Here is a 24,419-nt window from a genome sequence, read left to right on the forward strand (position 1 = left end):
AATAAATTTGTCTGTTCGTCTGAAGTATTTGAATCTAGGGTCCCTGTTTTGTGCACTCCTAATAAGTAAAAACTCCATTCTTGTTGATTCCAATTACACATGAGTTGTAAATATTGTAATTATTTGTACTTTAAAAATCAAAATAGCATCTAATGTTTCCAAAATACAAGTACTGTAGTCATTGGGTATCCCTATGCCATGTATTTCATAAGTTTGCTATTTGTCTTTCTGTCAAATCTTTCTTTTTCTACTTCATCAACATGATAAAAATGACACTGGTCACACAAACAACAATAACTGAATACGTTTGTCTCACTTTACTGTTTGTGGCCTTGTCTCCAGCTGGTTTGTAAAACATGGGCATGGAAAGGTCATCAGTTAATATGAAGTGCCCTTGGGCAAAACAGAAACTAACTTGTAGTCTGGTCAATCTAGCTCGGTCAGCGGTCAATGCAAGATCACTCCTTGTAACCACCTACCGGGTAATCCTCATTGTCAGCTCTGATAACAAGCATGGGGTAGAAGAGACCAATGGTATTCTACCCCTAAATCTCATCTTCCCAAGGCCATAGAGTTAACTGACCATCAAAGTCCAGTTTCAACCTTTGCCGAACTAGCCTGGAATTCTGAAGATACATTTTGGCTGAACTAACGAGTCTATGCTTAGACCAATCCAAATTGCTCAAAGAACTAGACACCCGGTTCGTAATCAACATGGATTTCAATGTGCAGATTTTGGTCTGAATTGACTGGGTGCCATTTTGTTTGAGTGAGTGAGTGAATATGGTTTTACGCCGCTAGCAATATTCCAGCAATATCACGGCGGGGGACACCAGAAATGGGCCATTTTGTTTGAAGCAAATGCAAGTGATGTGAGAGGTGGAATCAGATTGGTAAATAGAAGGGACATAACTTGTAATAGCCACTTTTGTTGCAACAATCAAGCCAAGAAATTCCAGCCTAGTTTGGCAAGGGTGGAAACTGGACTTCTACAGTCAGTTAACTCCCTTGACTCGGGAAGATGCCAAATATCCACAGATGCATATCAGCATTAAATATGTTTGATGATCACATAATTAATCCTAATATTTAAATTTGACACTGTCAGAACACAGCAACAATAGTCCCTCCATGAAGTACCTCACCATATACATTCCAACATGTTCTTTGTGTTAATGTGTATATGCATCAACTTCCTCATTTTTTTCATTTTAATATTAATATCATGTGATCACCCTATTTCAATATCCAGCTAATCATATTTCATTGTATTTGATATCACATACCATGCAGATGAGGACAAACGTCCCATTGATCTGGATAGCACAAAAGGTACACATGATATACAATTATACATTATGCTGAACATTGCTCCCAGTGTTATATTTCTATACATCTAATGAACATGATGAAAACAGTAAATGTTTACTGACAATATCACCGTATGGCGAGAGACAGATATGTGTGCAACATCTGTGCACACAGCTGAGTTGTTTATTGAATCACTGCAGACCAGTAATGGAAGAGCCACACTCCCTACAACCCCACGTAAGCTTGGTCAACTTCATGGTTTTGGTTGTTTGTTGTTTGGTAAATAGTACTATGATAAGTTGCTTCAACCTTGCCCTATATCAACAGGAACCGTAAACATGGTCAATATGTCATCATGTTACGGCTTTGATTTCACAGCTCTTGAAAATGTTCAGTTGGACACTTCTTTTTTACATATTTTCTGGAATACAAAGATTATTTCCCACCATTTCCTGCAAAATATAGCAATGAAAACTTTAACTTGCTATATCGCTTAATCTGTTGTAATTTGGCCATGCTTACGATCCTAGTCATTTAAATAGGCACTATGGTCTTATATCATGAATAATGGCACTTCACTGGCTTAATCATGGATATCTTGATAAACTTGTGTTTGTCCATCATGTCCATTGTATCCCAGATTATGATACAATTTCAGATAATCAATTAACAAAACACTAACTTGACTATAAATGTTGATGATGTTGCCATGTGCAAGGAGATGGGTGCTACTAGACCGTACCATTTACTGCTGAATCAGCATATACTCATGAATTACTTGTTGCAGTGATAGAAATGAAAGAAGGGTCAGTGCAGGGTCAGTGCAAGGTCAGTGCAAGGTCAGTGCATGAAAACACTTCTGCTCTTATGGTCTTGTCAACCCTATCACAGAAGCCTGAAAGTTAGGTTAACAGGTAAACCAGTGTTGATGGCATGAGGACTGAATTTTAAAGACTCTTCTGGGGAAATAAACCCTTGTCCTTGGTGTGATCAGCAAATGCTTTACCCTCTGGGCTACCCCACTGCTCCTATAAACCTTTGTGGCATTCCTATCCATATTTCAGTTATTGTGTATAATAAATTATATAAAAGCGACTCTTTCTAACTGAGACTGTCAATGCTGATGCAGAACAGACTATACAGAGACTTTTTGGTTGGAATAGAAATCAGCATGTCAATATGCTTATCTGCTGAGGCTGAAACACATCTCAAGACACTATGCCATGCATGACATTTAACCATTGTGATATCTGATTGATATTATAATCTCGGAAAGTCAATGTGTACCGAACCATGTCAACTGTCTGCCACACTGGAGATTTACTCAAAAGCTACAGTTACATAAACTGATATACAATGAAGCATATTGTCCATTCTGCCCAGGCTCATATTGTGGCGAAGGGATATTCCCATTTACTGTCACTATCACAACCCAACATACCCTAACCATGACAAGTACACAAAATTCTGTCACAATGCTATGACAAAGAAAGGATGGTATTTCATAATGTCCCTTTTAGTTACACACTGAATAGTTTAGCTTCGCAATGCTACACCACTCCCATGAATCCCCTCCACTAAGCCATGTAATTGTGGTTACATTATTTGACCCTGCATGCAGTTTTATACTTAATATACCGCCACACCCAAATCTGACACAATGTAGACACATAACACTCCCCTCCATAAAGAGTTCTACATGTTTAAGACTGTTTAAAAAAGTAAGCGATGGGCTCGCAAAATGTGTATCATTCCCCGATTTGAAGTTTTAATCAGTCACAATAAATACATTTCAGAATGTGTGTGCGTGTGTTTGTTGTTTTACGCCGCTCTCAGCAATATTCCAGTTCAATGACTGCAGCCTGTAAATAATCAAATCTGGATCAGACAATCCAGGGATTGACATAATGAGCAGCAAGCCACATCCTCATGAAGGGTTCTCAATGACAAGCAATCAACCAAGTCCCCGAGTCTGACCACGAGATCCTTTCGGCCACCTCTTACAACCAGCATAGGTTACTTGAGGGGTTACATTTGAGAAATCAGATTGTTGTTTCAATTAGTGATTCACGTATCAGGCCAACATGGGTTTCATGTCTGACTCCAATTTAAGTCTAACACATCATAAAACTACAGCACACAAATCAATCGCAGCTAGTATAATATTGTGTAAAGGTAGACTCCACAAAACTGCTATCTGTTTTGATTGTTGTTAAACGCACTCAGCAGTATTCCAGCTACATGACAGAGGCCTGGAAATAATCGACCAGATTCTTGACCAGACAATCAAGTGATTGATATTACAAACAATGATTCAAGTTGTCATGTTCATGGAATGAACCAAGGCACCAAGCCAAGTCTGTTATATGTATTTTTTTGTATTGTGGAAGAATCAGTTACTCTGACTGACTGACTGACTGACTGAGTTGGGTTTAACGCTGCTTTTAACATTATTCCAGTTATATCACGGCGTGTCAGCTTAATGTGGGTGGAAAGCCCAAAGTCATGCAGGTCTCAGACGTTTACAACTTCGGTGAAACCCACGAGCACGGGTATGGTGCTGACAAACCTAGAAACATAATTGGGGCGAACCAGGATTCGAACCCACAATCATAGGTTTCTGGCGTGCCCAAGGGACGCAACTCTGCACAGCAAATCGCGGCGCCTTAGACGACTGGGCCACCCGTGCACCCCAGTTACTCTGAGTTACATCCCACAGCAGCCTGTTCTGTCACTAACATCTATTTCAGGTCTATCAACATGATCAAAGACCCTGCTCCGGGGTTGGGTCCCTGCTGCGTCATACCAAAAGTCGTAGAAAGATGGTACTTGTTGCGACCCTGTCTGGTGCTGGGCATTAAAGGGGCAAAAACAAGGACTGGTCAGCTTGGAGTCAGTATAATGTGTCTGAGTCGGGTGTTCATGTTAAACTGATAAACTCTCAGTGGGCTAGTGGGCTAGCACTATAAATCGCTATATAAGTGCAATAATCTTGGACACAACGTTAAACCCCATTTCACCTCATCTCACTCAGTATCTTTGGAATAACTAGGGCAGACAGGTTGTTACAGCCTCCCAGTGTAGTTCCACAGACCTGCATGATGCCCCACACAGGCACAGAATGAGAAGCTTATTTGTGTCTCCATTCAAATGCTGTATAACTTCTTTAATCAGCATCAACCTAGATTCCCCCCGTCATAGTACATGTAGGCTATAGGAGTATAACTGTACCTTGCCAAGGACGTCAAGGGGAGATAATGAGGCTGGTGGAGAGGTGAAGACAGAGAACTAAACCACAGCACTAACATGTCAATCAGTCACACACCCTGACATTTCACTGCTATGTAAAATGAGTAAGGTCAGACCACTTATTTGTTCTTGGTTTATTATTTTTCTTTGGTCAATAATGTCAGGGTTGATTTGATATGAATTAATGCAAATGTCATAACAAAATACTAAAGAAAATGTTCAAAATAGTCATTTTATTCATAGCAAATATAATTTATCATGTTCATATGTATGTGTCTAGTTTTGTTTATCTGTTTATACTTCTGTAAAATCAAGAGCAGCCTCCTTCATAAAGCATGAAAATGAATAAAACAGAAAAAGCCTCTGCCCACCTGAGATGGCTAGGCATATTCACTACCAGCACATCTGATTGTTGTAGCTTGCTGTCCAGCTTAGGTGATAAGGCACATATTTAGTGAAGGATTGTCAATACCGTGTTGTGACAGACCATAGGTCAGGCACACAGATAGTAAGGCAAATCAGGTGACAGAAGGAAAAGTGAATTACACATTACTGGGAAGTTATTTATTTACATCCTGACTCACAACAGTAGTTTTTCAGGATACAAGTAGTCTTTCTTGGATCAGGAACATGGACATGTTGTTAATAGAAAAAATGAAATTAGTCAATAAAAGAGGCAGTTGCAAGGTCAGGAAAGGTCATTTTCAGAAGGTTTAAAACCTGCTTAAATTCATGAGGAAAGATTATTCAAGGGAGGCAATTCAGACAAACGATCTGTCTGGTCAAAAGGGATACAAAAGCAGGTATTTCCATCCCCTATTTCTGTGGCAAGGTCAGGAATGTGATTGTTGAAGGTTCGCAAGGGAGTTAAGCAGGATATGACCTCAGCCTACCTGGCGCCAGGTTCTCATTTCAGTGCCCTGGTACCATGGTTCTGTCTCCTTCTCTAGGGACCACAAGTACAATGATCGCAATAAGTCTACACCAGGTAGCCAGCTCCTCTCCCTCTCCTCCTACAGTCAGAAGTAACCAGTGTTACCTGGGTACCTGCATGTGCTTGCATGTGTTTTCATGTACTTGCATGTGCTTGGATGTGTTCGCATGTGCTTGTTCGCATGTGCTTGCATGTGCTTGTTTGCATGTGCTTGCATGTGTTTGCATATGCTTGTTTGCATGTGTTTGCATGTACTTGCATGTGCTTGTTTGCATGTCCTTGCATATGTTTGCATGATGTGTTTGCATGTGCTTGCATGCATGTGTTTGCATGTGTTTGAATGTGTTTGCATGTACTTGCATGTGCTTGTATGTGTTTGCATATGCTTGTTTGCATGTGTTTGCATGTACTTGCATGTGCTTGTTTGCATGTGCTTGCATGTGTTTGCATATGCTTGTTTGCATGTGTTTGCATGTACTTGCATGTGCTTGTTTGCATGTCCTTGCATATGTTTGCATGATGTGTTTGCATGTGCTTGCATGCATGTGTTTGCATGTGTTTGAATGTGTTTGCATGTACTTGCATGTGCTTGTATGTGTTTGCATATGCTTGTTTGCATGTGTTTGCATGTACTTGCATGTGCTTGTTTGCATGTGCTTGCATGTGTTTGCATATGCTTGTTTGCATGTGTTTGCATGTACTTGCATGTGCTTGTTTGCATGTCCTTGCATATGTTTGCATGATGTGTTTGAATGTGTTTGCATGTGTTTGAATGTGTTTGCATGTACTTGCATGTGCTTGTATGTGTTTGCATGTGCTTGTATGTGTTTGCATATGCTTGTTTGCATGTGTTTGCATGTGCTTGTTTGCATGTGCTTGTTTGCATGTGCTTGTTTGCATGTGTTTGCATGTGCTTGTTTGCATGTGCTTGCATATGTTTGCATGTGCTTGCATGTGTTTGCAATTGTTTGCATGTACTTGCATATGCTTGTTTTAAATGTGTTTGTATGTGTGACACCTGTAGGACAGGACATGTTACTTTCTCAGCTAATATCATGATTTAAAGGTGATTCATAAACCAATCTCATTAAAATCAGACCTTAGTTCTCGCTACCGTTAAAGATTTGGGGACATCCAATTACGGGTCACGTCAGACCAACCTTTTGCGAACTTTGACCGACCAATGGAATGACTAACAAGAAGTGGACAATAGCCAATCAGAAGGCAGCTTAATCGAGCTTTACGGCATGAGTTTCAAACTGGCGACTATGCATCGAAACATATTTTGACATATACTCGATCAAAACATTAAAAACAGAACAAAAGAACATTCTGGAATGGCTAATAGATGGTCTAGATTGTATGAATACAGATATAAAGCGCATGACTGTCGTTCGGAATACCTTGTGTGTGTTTTTTTGATACACTGACAACTACTACAAATATTCTGACTCCCTCACACTTCTGTAATGAACTTCCATGGACTTAATGTGGTGGTACATGTGCATTGCATTCACTGATATGGACGGAAGGTGGTGGTTTGGAATGCAGTTGACAATTATGAGGTTTGTCACAGCTGGTCTATTCACACCAAACTCCAACTACTGATTTCTACAGTTCCAGCATTATTCACAGCATTGATGGCCAGACAAACAACCTTGCTGACAACATCCTCACCAATTTTGTAGACACATAAGAAATCTGCTCCCTGCATATATAACAGATTTACAGCCTTCATTGACTGATGGTGATAACTCTACTTCTATGCCGTTTATTGACAGTTCTCTTATTCTCAATCACTGTTCACAGCGAGATATAAAACACACAAATTTAAAAAGTCTTAACATGTTCAAAATTGACTAAACATTTTAAAAAGTCATCAAAAGTATCAAATGAAACATTTTCTTGATAAAGGTGTTAGAATCACTGAAGCATCACCTTTAATATAAAAAAGAAGCTGTTTATTCATATAAACTTGTCCTTCCTCACACAAGCTTCTGAATGGGATTCAAAGATGTGTAAGCTGCAGTCTGTGCATGACTGTAAGCTGACCTGACTGACGGGAATGACTTATGACAGGTGAATGTACACCTGACTGTCTTTCTGAGAACAAGTATCTACTTTCATCAACACACAACATAGTTCTACATCAAATGTTTCCTAAAAACCTATTGTCTCCCTTGAACCAAAATTCTCCCTACTTTTCCCAACACTACTTATCATTCATTCATTATATTCAGGACGATTACAGTGTATGGTACACATCCCAATTGGTTACAACTGATTACAACTGATCACAATTAATATGTTGAACATGTGGAAGCTTGTGCAATATATGGTGGGGTTTTTTATCACCTGAATTAATAACAAATACATATTGACTTACATATGTAGTTGACAAGAACATCTGTTCAAATAGAAATGATTTACAATAGCACACAGGAACATCTATCGGTACAGTTCACAACTTTGGAGCCCTCCATCCTACCAACACAGGAACATCTATCGGTACAGTTCACAACTCTGAGAGCCCTCCATCCTACCCACACAGGAATATCTATCGGTACAGTTCACAACTTTGGAGCCCTCAATCCCTCCCACACAGGAATATCTATCAGTACAGTTCACAACTCTGGAGCCCTCCATCCTACCCACACAGGAACATCTATCAGTACAGTTCACACCTCTGGAGCCCTCAATCCAACCCACACAGGAACATCTATCAGTACAGTTCACAACTTTGGAGCCCTCCATCCCACCCACACAGGAACATCTTTCAGTACAGTTCACAACTCTGGAGCCCTCCATCCTACCCACACAGGAACATCTATCAGTACAGTTCACAACTTTGGAGCCCTCCATCCCACCCACACAGAAACATCTACCAGTACAGTTCACAACTTCGGAGCCCTCCATCCTACCCACACAGGAACATCTATCGGTACAGTTCACAACTTTGGAGCCCTCCATCCTACCAACACAGGAACATCTATCGGTACAGTTCACAACTCTGGAGCCCTCCATCCCACCCACACAGGAACATCTATCAGTACAGTTCACAACTTTGGAGCCCTCCATCCCACCCACACAGGAACATCTATCGGTACAGTTCACAACTCTGGAGCCCTCCATCCTACCCACACAGGAACATCTATCGGTACAGTTCACAACTTTGGAGCCCTCCATCCCACCCACACAGGAACATCTATCGGTACAGTTCACAACTCTGGAGCCCTCCATCCCACCCACACAGGAACATCTATCAGTACAGTTCACAACTTTGGAGCCCTCCATCCCACCCACACAGGAACATCTATCGGTACAGTTCACAACTCTGGAGCCCTCCATCCTACCCACACAGGAACATCTATCGGTACAGTTCACAACTTTGGAGCCCTCCATCCCACCCACACAGGAATATCTACCAGTACAGTTCACAACTCTGGAGCCCTCCATCCCACCCACACAGGAACATCTATCAGTACAGTTCACAACTCTGGTTCAAACATTTAATTATTTCAATGAAAGTTCCTTGTTAAATGGTGAAAAGTTAGATGACCGGCCCCCATGCTAAAGACTCTATCTCAGTGAGAAATCATGAGACATATGCAACCAAGCACAGCCCTCAATTACTCTCCCCATGAAAGGATGTAATACTATGTTTGGCTGATGATCTTATTGTGTGCTTAAGCAGTTCTAATGACATAAGTGCTGAATATGCTGTAAAGATTAAATCACAAAATGAGAATTCATATTCATTGTGTAACATTCTCTAATCATGCTAATCACTTATTGACAAGATGCAATGGAAACTAAACAAGGTTGGTTAGTAAGGAAGAATTCATAGAGAATTATCTAGGGCTATGTTAAGTTTGTGCAGATAAATACATTTGTATATGAGAGAGTAGAGAGAGGACAGAGCCATTTCTGCTAGTATAATATACCCAATACTTGCCATGCTTGTAATAAATCTGTTATACAAGCACAATATAGCCTATGTATACTTGCCATGCTACTAGGGCTGGGACGGGTAACTCGGGTACTTGGGTCGGGTGGGTACTGAGTAGGACCCGGGTACCCACAGGACTACCCGGACCCGTGGTTAGTCACGTGATATATTGTTTCATGACAAATTCACAATAAAACTACATGGTTACACGACTATTTTAAGTCTCTAATGTTTGCATTTCTTCATGACAACGAACACGTTCCTTCTGACTTATATATGTTTGAACAAAGCTAAAACTTTAGTCAACTTCAGTGTATGCATGACCACATCATTTTATACATGTATCTAAATACATTCTGCCAGGGCTATTGTCAAACTATTTCCAATCGGACATTTTGTACCTATCTCTTGACACTAACAGCGGGTACCCGGGTAGGGTCGGGTAATAGGGGTGTGGTTACCCGGGTAGTAAAATTGGACTCATCCCAGCCCTACATGCTACTATAAGCCAGTAAAAGTTTTTCTAGAGCTACAAAATAGAGGTACTGCCCTCACCCTGCTCTTTCCTGAAATAAGTTGTGTTATGGACTGGGCATCCAGATCATCTAAGGTGGAAGAACTTGCCTTCTCCATCTTATACTGAGACGATGCATCTGACTGCTCTGGCTGATATTCCATACTCTCCGTCGTCAGACTTGAGTTTCCATTCATCTTCCAGTTCAATACTAATCATGGAGCACACAAAGTAAAAATCCACCTCCAGCAATTGATGCAAACAGAAAAATTACTACCATCATCAAGCCACGCATGCTACACCATTGAAGTGTCCCAGCCTGTGGATTCAAGTGGTCTGAATGAAATGTGAAGCCCAGACAGCTGTCACCTATGCCAATCAGAAACCACAGGGAGATTGGTTTGAATCACTCAACCAAAAAACTCACTGCCCCTGAACCGGCACAGCAACAAATTAAACACACTGGCTGTGAGAGCACCTGACTAATTGGACTTTAATCTGGACCACACTAGTGGATGTGAAGAAGACCAAGTTGACACATCATTAATACACCTCAGAGATATCAGTACACTTAACCTGCAACTATTGCCCTACATAATGTTATATAACTATAACATCCCCCTTATGCAACTCCTTGCTTGACGCTATATGGCTGAAATAATGCCAGTGCGACATCAAAGCTTAACTCACATCACAACCCCTTGCAAAACTATCAAGCGTGTGAAAGTTGGTCAGACGTTACCTTAGCATGAACAATCTGGAAGCTGTACATGCTGTTACCAGTGTTCATCAGGGATTAAAATGATGATGCAGCCAAACATGTACATGTTTATGTGGTACATATCTGTTGTAAATTACTGTCGTACATTACTGTCGTACATTACTGTCATATATTTCTGTAGTACATTTCTGTAGTACTTTACTGTAGTACATTTCTGTCGTACATTACTGTCATACATTTCTGTAGTACATTTCTGTAGTACTTTACTGTAGTACATTTCTGTCGTACATTACTGTCATACATTTCTGTAGTACATTTCTGTAGTACTTTACTGTAGTACATTTCTGTAGTACATTACTGTCATACAATTCTGTAGTACATTACTGTCATACATTTCTGTAGTACATTACTGTCATACAATTCTGTAGTACATTTCTGTAGTACATTAATGTCATACATTTCTGTAGTACATTACTGTCATACAATTCTGTAGTACATTACTGTAGTACATTTCTGTAGTAGATTACTGTCATACATTTCTGTAGTATATTTCTGTACTACAGTTCTCTAGTACAATTCTGTAGTACATTTCTGTACTACAGTTCTGTAGTACATTACTGTAGTACATTTCTGTCATACATTTCAAACCAAACCTGTTACTTGCCTCTTACGACAAGCCCTGTCACCTCATATGACAAGCATGGATTGCTTCAGACCAATTCTAACCCCGATCTTCACGGGTGCACAAATTGAAGAGAAAGCTCAGTGTTTTTCTCACAGATGAGTTACTAAATACAATAAGCCAGCTTGATAAGTTTAGAAGCCAGTGTTTATCAAATTACACTATACATATGCCTCGGTTGTAAGAAGCCAATCAGTCTCCTACCCAGAGACGCTTGTGACCAGGTAAACAATATGTAAAGTGCACTGAAAGGCTTGCATGAGGCCCGTCTGTTCATATTTCAGAATATGAGCATTTGTATAAAAACAGGGGAAAAGTCTGATCATGTGATAAGCCTACACCCATGGTGTGGTCATTGGAGCAGAAACATCTCTCACAGATTAAGGAAGGCAGAGCCGAGTAAGCTCAGACATAATATTTGGCTAATATCAGGAATAATATTACTTTAACAGCAAACGTTTATGTTTCAAAATAATACAAGGGTGGTTTTCAAGAAAGCTTAGTACTTAGCATGCTTATACCTTTATTACCCCATGCTTTGACTGCGGGACATAAAAGAGCTGGGATTTAACCTTTTAATGAGGATTATGAAATTAATTGTCCTTGGCAGGCATCTTGGGAATAAGAACAAAAACATTATTGTCAGTTCTTATTTTTATCGATAAAAAAGATTCCTATAAAGCCTTAAGAGATGGGCACTTCATTGGCTTTATGTCACAAAAAACAAAATGATTAAATGTGCAATTAATACACACAAAAAGGCCCTTCTCTGGAAAAAAAAGCTGTCTTGATAGGTATATCTTAGATAAGCTAACTTCAGTAGTTTCTGAGAAAACTTGTCCCCATTGCAGGCTATGGACCAAACCAAATAACATGGATCAAGGGCCATAACTCTGTAAACAAATAATTGATGGTACAAATTTTTGAACTCAGTCTTTATAAGTATCTCTTGGATAAGCATGAAAACTCTCATGCAACTTCAGTAGTTTCTGAAAAAACTTGTCCCCATTGCACACACTAGGCACTAAGTTGAAAAGCACTACGGAAGCGTACAGATGGTAAGACGAACATAAGGATGGACGAACATGAGGAAGGACAGACATAATGATGGACGAACATAAGGATGGATGGACATAAGGAAGGACAGACATAAGGAAGGACAGACATAATGATGGACGAACATAAGGATGGATGGACATAAGGAAGGACAGACATAGGGAAGGACAGACATAATGATGGACGAACATAAGGAAGGATGGACATAAGGAAGGACAGACATAAGGAAGGACAGACATAAGGAAGGACAGACATAATGTTGGACGAACATAAGGATGGACGGACATAACGAAGGACACAAAGAAGGACGAACATAAGGATGGATGGACATAAGGAAGGACAGACATAATGATGGACGAACATAAGGATGGACAGACATAAGGAAGGACACAAAGAAGGATGAACATAAGGATGGATGGACATAAGGAAGGACAGACATAAGGAAGGATGGACATAAGGATGGACTGATGTAGATATTCACTAACATTTTGACACATTGCAGTGACCATGCAGTGACCATGTGACCCAGTGTTTGTCACTAGCCTGTATCATTATGATGAAGGTGCACAAGATCTGCCACACATGACCCACCAGACACATGTGACTGACATCAATATCATCAGAGTTACCTCAGTACGATGATAGCACACTTCTTTTTAGGTACTCATTGTATAATTGGAGGTTTGTCATGATGTTCTGTTTGTTTGTTTGCTTGTTTAACGCCGCACTCAGCAAATCCCAGCTATATGATGGCGGTCTGTGAATAATCGAGTCTGGACCAGACAATCCAGTGATTGACATCATGAGCATTGATCCACACAATTGGGATACGATGACAGCAAGCATGACCATCTGATCCTGTTAGTCGCCTCTTACGACAAACATAGTCGCCCTTTTAAGGCAAGCATGGTTTTTTGAAGACCTATTCTAACCAGGATCTTCACGGGTGGAACAATGTTCTGATACCATGGGTACAGGGAAATAAATCATGATAAATATGATAGGTTACATGCTTCAATTGCTTTGTTTTGATTTTTCTGCTTTTGATATATTATTTTAGGGCATTAAACTTTCCTCTCGTTGAGTGTTCTTTTTAAGCATGTATAACCATGATAACATCCTGGGTACAAAATGTCCTTGCTCCACTTTCCATCAAGCTGCTCTGTCCACACACCTGGGACAGGGAACGTCCTTGGGGTACTTTCCATCAAGGTGCTGTGTCCACACACCTGGGACAGGGAACGTCCCTGGGGTACTTTCCATCAAGGTGCTGTGTCCACCCACCTGGGACAGGGAACGTCCTTGAGGTACTTTCCATCAAGGTGCTGTGTCCACACACCTGGGACAGGGAACGTCCTTGGGGTACTTTCCATCAAGCTGCTCTGTCCACACACCTGGGACAGGGAACGTCCTTGGGGTACTTTCCATCAAGGTGCTGTGTCCACACACCTGGGACAGGGAACGTCCCTGGGGTACTTTACATCAAGGTGCTGTGTCCACACACCTGGGACAGGGAATGTCCTTAGGGTACTTTCCATCAAGGTGCTGTGTCCACACACCTGGGACAGGGAACGTCCTTGGGGTACTTTCCATCAAGGTGCTGTGTCCACACACCTGGGACAGGGAATGTCCTTGGGGTACTTTCCATCAAGGTGCTGTGTCCACACACCTGGGACAGGGAACGTCCTTGGGGGACTTTCCATCAAGGTGCTGTGTCCACACACCTGGGACAGGGAACGTCCTTGAGGGACTTTCCATCAAGGTGCTGTGTCCACACACCTGGGACAGTGAATGTCTTTGGGGTACTTTCCATCATGGTGCTGTGTCCACACAACTGGGACAGGGAACGCCCTTGGGGTACTTTCCCCATCAAGGTGCTGTGTCCACACATCCTGGGTACTTGGGGCTAAGGTACTGGGTACTAAGTAAAGATCTGAACGGAAATACAGATAAGCAGGGTGGAAAGGTGACATTTTGTAATTATGCACATTGTTGTTACATCATGTTATACTATTTTGTAGTTGTTCTTGTGTACACACGCAAAACAAAATGTATTGGTTAACAGTAAAGTGCAGTTTTCCTGGATCTCTACTTCACAAAACAACCCACACGGCCAATAACCAGAAAAAAAACATTCACTAAACTTTAGGCTTTCCATTCTGATTGGATGCCACATTGATTACACTATTATACAAACTTTTTTCTCGTTTCATAAGCTGCTTATTATCATGGAAATTATTGGATCAAGACGTATTTTGTAGTAATTTATTGAAACCAAACCTATGTTACAATGGTTAAAGTAAACAGCCATTTGGTGACTGTATGAGACTTATGGTCGTCAAATCCAAATATACTCTAACCCTAGTCTATGAGATGTCACGCTTGTTGACAAAGTCGGCCTGTCGAACAAATTTAACTATCTTAATCATGTTAATTTGGGGAAAAGATTCCAAGCCGCAGAGGTCTACAAGCACCTTGGTAAATTGTTTCGCAATTTTTATCTCCAAAGCTGCCAATACTTGAAAAATGTCTTCGCTACATCACAGTTAGACACTGATTTTCAATATATTAGACTATTCTTTGGATAATGATAGCAATTATCCCAGTAGTTTCTCCGGATTCTCGATGGTTGATTCTGACTCAATTGCAGAATGACAAGGATATCGCCAAGTTTGTTTATGAACTCTGAGTGAATGAATGAGTTGGGTTTAACACCGCTTTAAACATTATTCCAGTCATATCACGGCGTGTCAGTTTAATGTGGGAGGAAAGCCCGAAGTGATGCAGGTCTCCGACGTTTACCACTTCGGTGAAACCCACGAGCACGGGTACGGTGCTGACAAACCTAGAAACATAATCGAGGCGAACCGGGATTTGAACCCACAATAATAGGTTTCTGGCGTGCCTAAGGGACGCAACTCTGCACAGCGAATCGCGGCGCCTTAGACGACTGGGCCACCCGTGCCCCCTTATGAACTCTGAAAGTAGTCCCTACTTCTCCTTTGAAATTTGCATCTCTATCCACATATGACCCCAACGGATATTGCTTTTATCCGTTGGTTTTATCCTGCTGAGAAACCTACCAGTTATATAATATCTAAATATATCTGACATATCTGATTATCTCCAAGGCTAAGTGGTACACATGTATTATTGCATATGCAACACATTTTCTTTGAGTCCTGCAAATAGTTCTTGACCATCTTCTGATGCAGAACAACCCAGTGATGTGAGTCACTCTCACATAACATTCTGTCAGCAAACTAAGACAGACAGACAGACAGACAATATATAATTATGATTAACTGTCTTTTGGATATACATTTCCCGCCGAGGACAGTTGTATATAACATGAAGTTCATCCTCAATTACATGACAGTGATTACATAAGAGGGCATCCTCCTCAATATCAGCAACACCCCTGCAAATAAGTTGAATACCAAGAGTATTCTGTCCACACCTAAATTTGGTTATAAGCCTTCTATATTCACAATGCTTAATATTTGATGAATATTTTTCACAAACGATATAAGATTTATGCAGTTTATAGAATGAGAGGGTCTTCAGCAATATACTGATATACCGTCCCATTCAAATACCTAGATCACTCACAAGGATCACAAGTGCAAATGGAACTTGACCTCAATTTACAATCAAGCATGCTCCATATGTAAACATCCTGACAGCATTAACCTTCTGTAAAATCGATAAAACCAATTTGTCTCCAAAACACATTTATCTTTGATGGTGTTATCATAGCAAATAGCCTTTTCAAAACATCCCCTGTGTTCACATGAGTGAGTGAGTGAGTGAGTATGGTTTTACGCCGCTTTTAGCAATATTCCAGCAATATCACAGCGGGGGACACCAGAAATGGGCTTCACACATTGTACCCATGTCGGGAATCGAACCCAGGTCTTCGGCGTGACGAGCGAACGCTTTCACCACTAGGCTACCCGACCGCCCCTGTTCACATGATGTACTGTTATGACCATGCTGACACGTACTGTAGCTTGGAGCATAAGGATGATCAACAGGACATCTTAATCTTCTTATGCACCATGTACACACACACTACAAACTGACAGTAAATTATGAAGAAAACTAAGCTAGAAAATTGGACAATCAGAAAATAAAAATTACCATCAAATAACCAATGAGTAACGTTTGTTTTTTGTTTGTTGTTTAACGCCACACATATGATGGCGGTCTGTAAAAAAATTGAGTCTGGACCATACAATCCACTGACTGATATCCAGAGCATTGATCCACGCAACTTGGATATGATGACATGCATCAAACAAGTCAGTGAGCCTGACCACCCGATCCTTTTGCCACCTCTACAACAAGCATAGTCGCCTTTTGCAGCAAGCATGGGTTGCTGAAGACACATTCTAACCTGAATCTTCATGGAGTAATGCAACATACTTCAAGAACTACTACAGACGGCAGATGGTGCTGTAGTGACATGACAATGGTACCTGGAACCTGAAACTTGATGGTTGAGGATAAATCACAACTGAAACAACCATCATAAGATGATAATTAAGAACAATAAAGCAAAATAACCAAAAATGTTCTGGCACCAATTTTTTTCCAAGATACACATTCTCCATTATCCATTTATCATAGCAGTCTGTGTAGTAAACTGTAAACAATTAGTAAGACTTGAAAACTGATTGATTAACATGACATAATCAATCAAGCCTGACCAACAGTGAAATAGGACTCTCACACACACATCTGCTACTACAACAGTGAGATGGGACACACACACATCTGCTACTACAACAGTGAGATGGGACACACACACATCTGCTACTACAACAGTGAGATGGGACACACACACGTCTGCTACTACAACAGTGAGATGGGACACACTCACGTCTGCTACTACAACAGCGAGATGGGACACACACACGTCTGCTACTACAACAGCGAGATGGGACACACACGCCTGCTACTACAACAGTGAGATGGGACACACACACTTCTGCTACTACAACAGTGAGATGGGACACACACACTTCTGCTACTACAACAGCGAGATGGGACACACACACATCTGCTACTACAACAGTGAGATGGGACACACACACGTCTGCTACTACAACAGTGAGATGGGACACACACACGTCTGCTACTACAACAGTGAGATGGGACACACACACGTCTGCTACTACAACAGTGAGATGGGACACACACACATCTGCTACTACAACAGTGAGATGGGACACACACACTTCTGCTACTACAACAGTGAGATGGGACACACACACGTCTGCTACTACAACAGTGAGATGGGACACACACACTTCTGCTACTACAACAGCAAGATGGGACACACACACGTCTGCTACTACAACAGTGAGATGGGACACACACACGTCTGCTACTACAACAGTGAGATGGGACACACACACGTCTGCTACTACAACAGTGAGATGGGACACACACACGTCTGCTACTACAACAGCAAGATGGGACACACACACGTCTGCTACTACAACAGTGAGATGGGACACACACACGTCTGCTACTACAACAGTGAGATGGGACACACACACATCTGCTACTACAACAGTGAGATGGGACACACACACGTCTGCTACTACAACAGCGAGATGGGACACACTCACGTCTGCTACTACAACAGAGAGATGGGACACACACACGTCTGCTACTACAACAGCGAGATGGGACACACACACGTCTGCTACTACAACAGTGAGATGGGACACACACACGTCTGCTACTACAACAGTGAGATGGGACACACACGTCTGTTACTACAACAGTGAGATGGGACACACACACTTCTTCTACTACAACAGCGAGATGGGACACACACATCTGCTACTACAACAGCGAGATGGGACACACACACTTCTGCTACTACAACAGTGAGATCGGACACACATATATATATATTCCTAGAACATAAAATACCAGATAATGAGAAGTCAATATTGAGAACTGTTAGAGACTCCACCATTACCTTACGCTGATTAACATACTTTTGGCAATGCAATAAAAAATGAGCTATAATATCAATCTGATTACACACTGTACACTGTGCAGAAATGTCTTTATTAACATTTAGAGCACAAAGACCACAATGCCACATAGTTCACAGCAGATTGAACAAAGTTCATATTTGTTGGAACAATGCTGGGAAGGGTTGAACATTGTTGACATGCTAGAAAATGACAAGCCGTTCAACCTGTTCAGTACTGGGACAGTGGGTAGTCTAGTGGTTACAGCGTTTGCCCATCCCACTGATTGCCCAGGTTCAATTCTTCACATGGGAACAATGCGTGAAGCTCATGCATTTCTGGTTTCCACTGCTGTCATAGTGCTAAAAACAGCATAACACCATACTCACTCATTTTCCAGGACACGTAAATCATTGAAAAATCTAACTTAATATTTATGTCTACATGCACCAGGCACATGTAAAAAAGATAATCAAATTTGTGTCTGATTACCCTTACTTGTCCACACAAAATCTATCTTTGAACACAATAAATACCCCTACAGTTTATTTATCATACCTGACAATCCGGGGTAGAATAGGTCTTCAGCAACTCTTGCTTGCTGTAAAAGGCGACTATGCTTGTCGTAAGAGGCGACTAACAGGATCGGATGGTCAGGATCGCTGACTTGGTTGATGCACGTCAATAAGGGGCACGTCCCAATTGCATGGATCGATGCTCATGATGTCAATCATGTCTGGTCCAGAGTCGATTATTTACAGACCACTGTCATATAGCTGGAATATTGCTGAGTGCGGCGTTAAACAACAAACAAACAAATATCATACCACAAAATTAATCTCTGTGTTATGTGTAATTTGTCAAGCTTTCTTACTCTTAGGAACGTCATCAAACTGTGAGTGCTTCAAGATTATGTGCACATGTTCCTATTACAATTCATTAATTTATGTGACACTGGCAGTAAACTGGTCTATGTGTAACTTTCATAAATTTAAGGGACCAGGTGCAACCTGGTATTGTTTGGTGCAACTTGGTTTTCATGTCAACATGCACCTGGTGCAAAGTAATTCAAGATCCTTAAATAGAGCCCTGAATCGGTTAAACAACTTTTATCATGTTGAGATAAATGTCTCCTGGGATACAGGACATCTCCTTTGGACAGGAAGCAGTAGTATAGCCTGTGTCGATTATTTACCAAACCACTCCTACCTTGCTTGATATGGAACTTTAGTCAGTACTGTGAATGGTGCATGTTATTAACTTACATACATACATATATATACACACATACTTAGATAACCATCTTACATCATCAGAATGAGATCTGCATCGTCACTGTAAAGTGTAATCTATTCATACAGCATATTCTGGATATAGTTGTCATTTAGTTAATAAGCACTTACCTACAGCATTTCAAATAAATTCTAATTAACATATGAAATGCTCCTAAACTATATGGGTCACCTCATGTATGACTAGCAAGCAAAAGCAGTAGTTAGCATGGTTAATGAAATAACTAATTACTGTAACACGTAAATTCGTCTTGGCCAAGTTTGCGTGGTACACTGCCAACCAATTGTGTTCTATTTGAGAATCAATTTCAGCGTCAAATGTCTTTGAGAAAATAACACACCTAAGATTGTCGTGGAACAATATATGAAAACAGTTTGGTGAACGTGATGAATGACTGTCATGGGGTGTTAGCGTCAGGGGGTCATGCGGCATTACGGAGACAGGGACATAGGTCGCAGGTGACATGACGGTAAACGTACTTATTAAAACTTATCAACCCACTAAGAAGGTACGATGTAAATAATAAATGATTCAGTCACTGAAATAGATGAGAACAGGGTCGTCTATTGATAGCTAAAACGCCGCGCACAAGAAATTTCACTCACCATTGCGATATTATAGAACACCTTTTGACTATCACATGACACAAGGGTAATCTGTAAATATTACCGTAAACGATTAGTTGTAAAAGGGTGTCGTAAACAGTAATACACTAGTATATTTATCTCTATGGATATGAAGAGTTGCCCCGAGATGAGTAAAATATGATTGCTTAATACAACTGTCGTAACAGTTCTGTCGTCTATTTAATTTACAAACAATTAGGATGTCGTAAAATGTAAAACTGGGTTCTGTCTACATTAAATATTATTTGCGCACATCTACCTTGCGTATTAAGATCACATGTCGGTGAATAACGATCTTGTGCAGCCAATCGGCGTGTTTGTTTCTGGGCAACTGTAAATAATCCAAACTCTATTCTGAGTAACTAATTTTTTATTATAACGTAAAATACACTTCCGTGCTATGCTAGATTCGACTATATGTTAAAAGGCGACAAGGAAGATAAAATTATGAATATTTCTCGTGCATCTCCATTCTTTTCTATATCTAAAAGCGATAAGGTGATGTGCTGGCGAAGCTACATCACCATTGGTTGTGCATCAGTGGGAATCTACTTCTGTAAGAAATGCTGTATGTCGCATTACACTCATACTTTACTGAGGAAGTGTATCCCAAATATGTCATTAGTTACTTTTCACCATGTGTAAATATTATAAACCCCATGGAATTGTTTGTCTGTTTAGATTCACCATTTGCTTGGCTATAGCCCCTTATTCAATTAAATAAGATGTGGTTGAGGCACCGCGGTTCGAACAGTTCGCTTCCCACTGATGTTACAGTGGCCCATGCCACCGTCGTATCGAAGGGGTAAAACAGTTCGCTCCTATTCAAGTCGATCAGGATAATTCAGTCCAACGAGTGCATCTGCCATTCATGCAGTGGGTCATAATGAAGGCTAATTATTCTGTCAGATGGACCATGAGGATAATTACTTCTTATTTTGTCGTACATAGCTTTGGTCGGGTGGGTAGGATTCGGTGACAGACGTGAGCGACGTAAGCTCCTCGTTTTCATACAGGTTATAGTGAGGAGACGGAGATATTTTTTAATAGCACAGGTTACGGTATGAATAGAGTTGAGAAAGAAGTTCATGAAACTATTTCCGTAGAAAACTAAATTTTAATTCTACTTATGTTCAATGGTATACTTGATTTTATCTTATTATTTTTATCTAAATGGATCGAGTGGGTTTATGGTTGCCTTCATACAAGGTTCGTGTTGATAGAAGGTTATAATTAAATCTGTTTGGCTCGAGCTAACCATTCATCAGTGGACCTTCTCGGGTCGCGCACCCGGCCGATTAAAAATGCGCCTTTGTTCACGAATAGAGGCCTTTTTGTTGACAGAACACCACCCCCCCTCTCTCTCTCTCTCTCTCTGTGCTAAAGTATGGATGTATATTCGTATGCAGAAGTGGCATAACTCTTGTATCATTCGCTGACTTGACGATAATTTGATTTGTTCTTAGTTCTAGACAATTAGTGAAACAATGTTGTTTTATGTGCTAATGTGTACATGCTAGTTCAATAGAGTAATATTTATATCCGTATACATTTTATCTTTTGATTTTACGTCAAGTCTGGACCAGACAATGCAGTGATTGACATCATGAGCATTGATCTACATATTTGGGACACGACGACATGCATCAGCCAAGTCTGTGAGCCTGACCATCCGATCCCGTTAGTCGCCTCGTACGACAAGCATAGTCGCCTCTTAACATCAAACAATGGGTGTATACTTTCTTTTGTCAGGTAGTTTATATATGTAATAACCTTTTCAACTGGTTGGCGTAATGACACATTGTATCTCTCAATATCTAATCTCCGATTGTCAATGCAGTCAATATACATTGTTTGATGGTATCTAAAATGAAATAATGATTATTCGATGGCGATGTGTATTTGATACGGGTATCATTGGCGATATCCCATGCATCATATCAATGAGTATCTCATGTAAACGTGTCAGCCTAGTAACTATTTTTATAACGTTTGTAATGTGTTAGTCAAACCCAGTTTTCTAGTGTATGCTTTCCTTTGCCCTGCAGTAAAATTTATGTTATATTAAAGTAAAATGGTCGCCTATGGACTAAATATTTTCTGAGACTTTTAAAATAAAGTTTTATTGATACACTCAGCAGAAATTCATTATCGCCACGACAAAACTGATTCTTTTGATCAGAGACCATGTATGGTCTCTGTTTTGATGGACGTGAGTGTGTACATCAAGTTGTTTGTTGTTGTTGTTGTTGTTGTTTAATGCTGCACTCAGCAATATTCCAGCTATATGACGGCGGTCTGTAAATAATCGAGTCTGGACCAGACAATCCAGTGTACTGCGAGTATTTCGTTTGCTTGTGTTGGGAAAACCGGTCTCCGACTTACGCCATCACCCCTGCTGTGTCATGAGGGTGTAGACGACTGTGACGACCGTTGTCCTGATACCGCCGTTGTTGACAAAAGACCAGTAATCACTACACAGAACACAAGTCATTGTTACATAATATTCAAGGTTTAAATTTTCCTGCTCAGTGTGGGATTTCGATTACGCAACCCTTTTCACACGGTACAGCGGTTGCAATGTGTTGAGAAAACGTAGCCTCAATATATGAATGGCCAAGTCAGCACGCGTAGACGACATTCTGGAATGGACAAAGGGAGAGTGTTTTACCAGGGATTACATAACTTCTTTGACAGGCATTTAGAAGTTGGAGTACTAAGTAGGGTTAAGAATTTATGGGTGAACAACTTCTTTATTACAATTAAGAGCAGCGTTTTGGTGTAGGTTCTAACAAACAAGTGATATACAGATTGTGGTCGGCAAGTATATATACAAGTAGGAGGCAATGTTTATACAGTAGAGTAAATATTGTTATACTGGAGTAGAGAAGCCTGTTATGTACACACAAGGGTAGTGATGACAATCATCGGTGAGGTCAGTGACATAAACAAAGGATGAAGCCAGTAAACAACGGGATTATGACTGATCGGGGTCTTTAATGAGTTGATGGTGCGCCGGGGGTATGTAATAGCATTGGTCACGGTTGATTGACGGCTGCAGTCTTTTGATGGCTTCTTGCAGTTTCCTGGGTGCCGCTGTACAAAACAACCTTAGCACTACGACAGAAGCAATACTAAACCCACAAAATAAACCAGAAAACTTCAAGGCCTTAGGCGTATTCTTAATCAAAACGGAACTAATAAAACGCATCTAAAAACACTATAATCTACCAAATCAAAATCACATAAACAAACAACAAACATCCACCATACCCAGCTCCCTTAGTTCTCCCCCCCCCCCCCCTTCGGCATCTATTCCAAATCTCAAAATTCCCAAATTCTATATAAGCAACCCCTAAAGCCCCCTCTTGGGTTGCACACACCACTTTCGCCCCTTTCGGAAACACATTAAATGGCCGGGCCTGGCCGGGCCCGCGTGCGAAATACGCATCAGTCGGAAAGCGCACGTTAAATCTCCAAAGTAAGTAAGTAAGTAAGTAAGTAAGTAAGTAAGTAAGTAAGTAAGTAAGTAAGTAAGTAAGTAAGTAAGTAAGTAAGTCTATGTTAAAGTACGGGAGTTACGATCACCTTAGCGCTATGATCGCTTTGTACAACCGGCACCCTGATCTTGAAGTCTTTGAGGTTGGTGGTGAGGGCTGTGACTCCTCCCACTTGTATATATACTTGCCAACCACACTCTGTATATCACTTGCTTGATAACGGTGTTGTAACCTACACTGAAATGCTCTTAATTGTAATAAAGAAGTTGTTCATCCATAAATTCGTATCCTTACTCAGGGATAACAGTATGGTGTCATGCGTAACGGCGGGCACTATACTTGTGGTATAAGTCAAGTCAAGTCACACCACTTGGGGTCCGTGTGCGAAATACGCTGTAGTCGGAAAGCGCACGTTAAATCTTCTATATCAGTCAGTCAGACCACTTGGGGAATGCTATATGTGGTGTTGTATATATATACGTCAAATATGTCTATTATTTTTAGGTAAGTGTTTCAACTTTTTGTATTTTTTCGACCTTTCGGTACAGATGCCGTTGCGTGCAAAATGAAGGAGAGATGCATACGTCG

General features: G+C 40.7%; 1 protein-coding gene across 4 annotated transcripts in view; it reads right to left on the minus strand.

Moving 5' to 3' along the window:
• The window catches only part of LOC139476223 (ras-related protein Rab-32-like), a 41,580-nt gene extending 21,191 nt beyond the window's left edge, over positions 1–20,389 (minus strand). Inside the window, exons 1-2 of one of the 4 annotated variants that reach the window (XM_071259393.1) lie at positions 20,311–20,364; positions 9,999–10,168 (exon numbers count right to left, since the gene is read on the minus strand). In XM_071259393.1, the coding sequence (XP_071115494.1) occupies positions 9,999–10,154 (156 nt within the window). In that variant the 5' untranslated portion in view covers positions 10,155–10,168; positions 20,311–20,364. Of the gene's footprint in view, positions 1–9,998; positions 10,515–20,045; positions 20,061–20,310 lie in introns of those variants that run through there. The other 3 variants (XM_071259390.1, XM_071259394.1, XM_071259391.1) reach the window with 3 other exon arrangements.
• Between the last annotated feature and the right edge of the window lie 4,030 nt (positions 20,390–24,419).

Source organism: Haliotis cracherodii, unplaced genomic scaffold, assembly GCF_022045235.1.
Source record: "Haliotis cracherodii isolate W230 unplaced genomic scaffold, xgHalCrac1.p SCAF_1, whole genome shotgun sequence".
Classification (NCBI taxonomy): Eukaryota; Metazoa; Mollusca; class Gastropoda; order Lepetellida; family Haliotidae; genus Haliotis; species Haliotis cracherodii.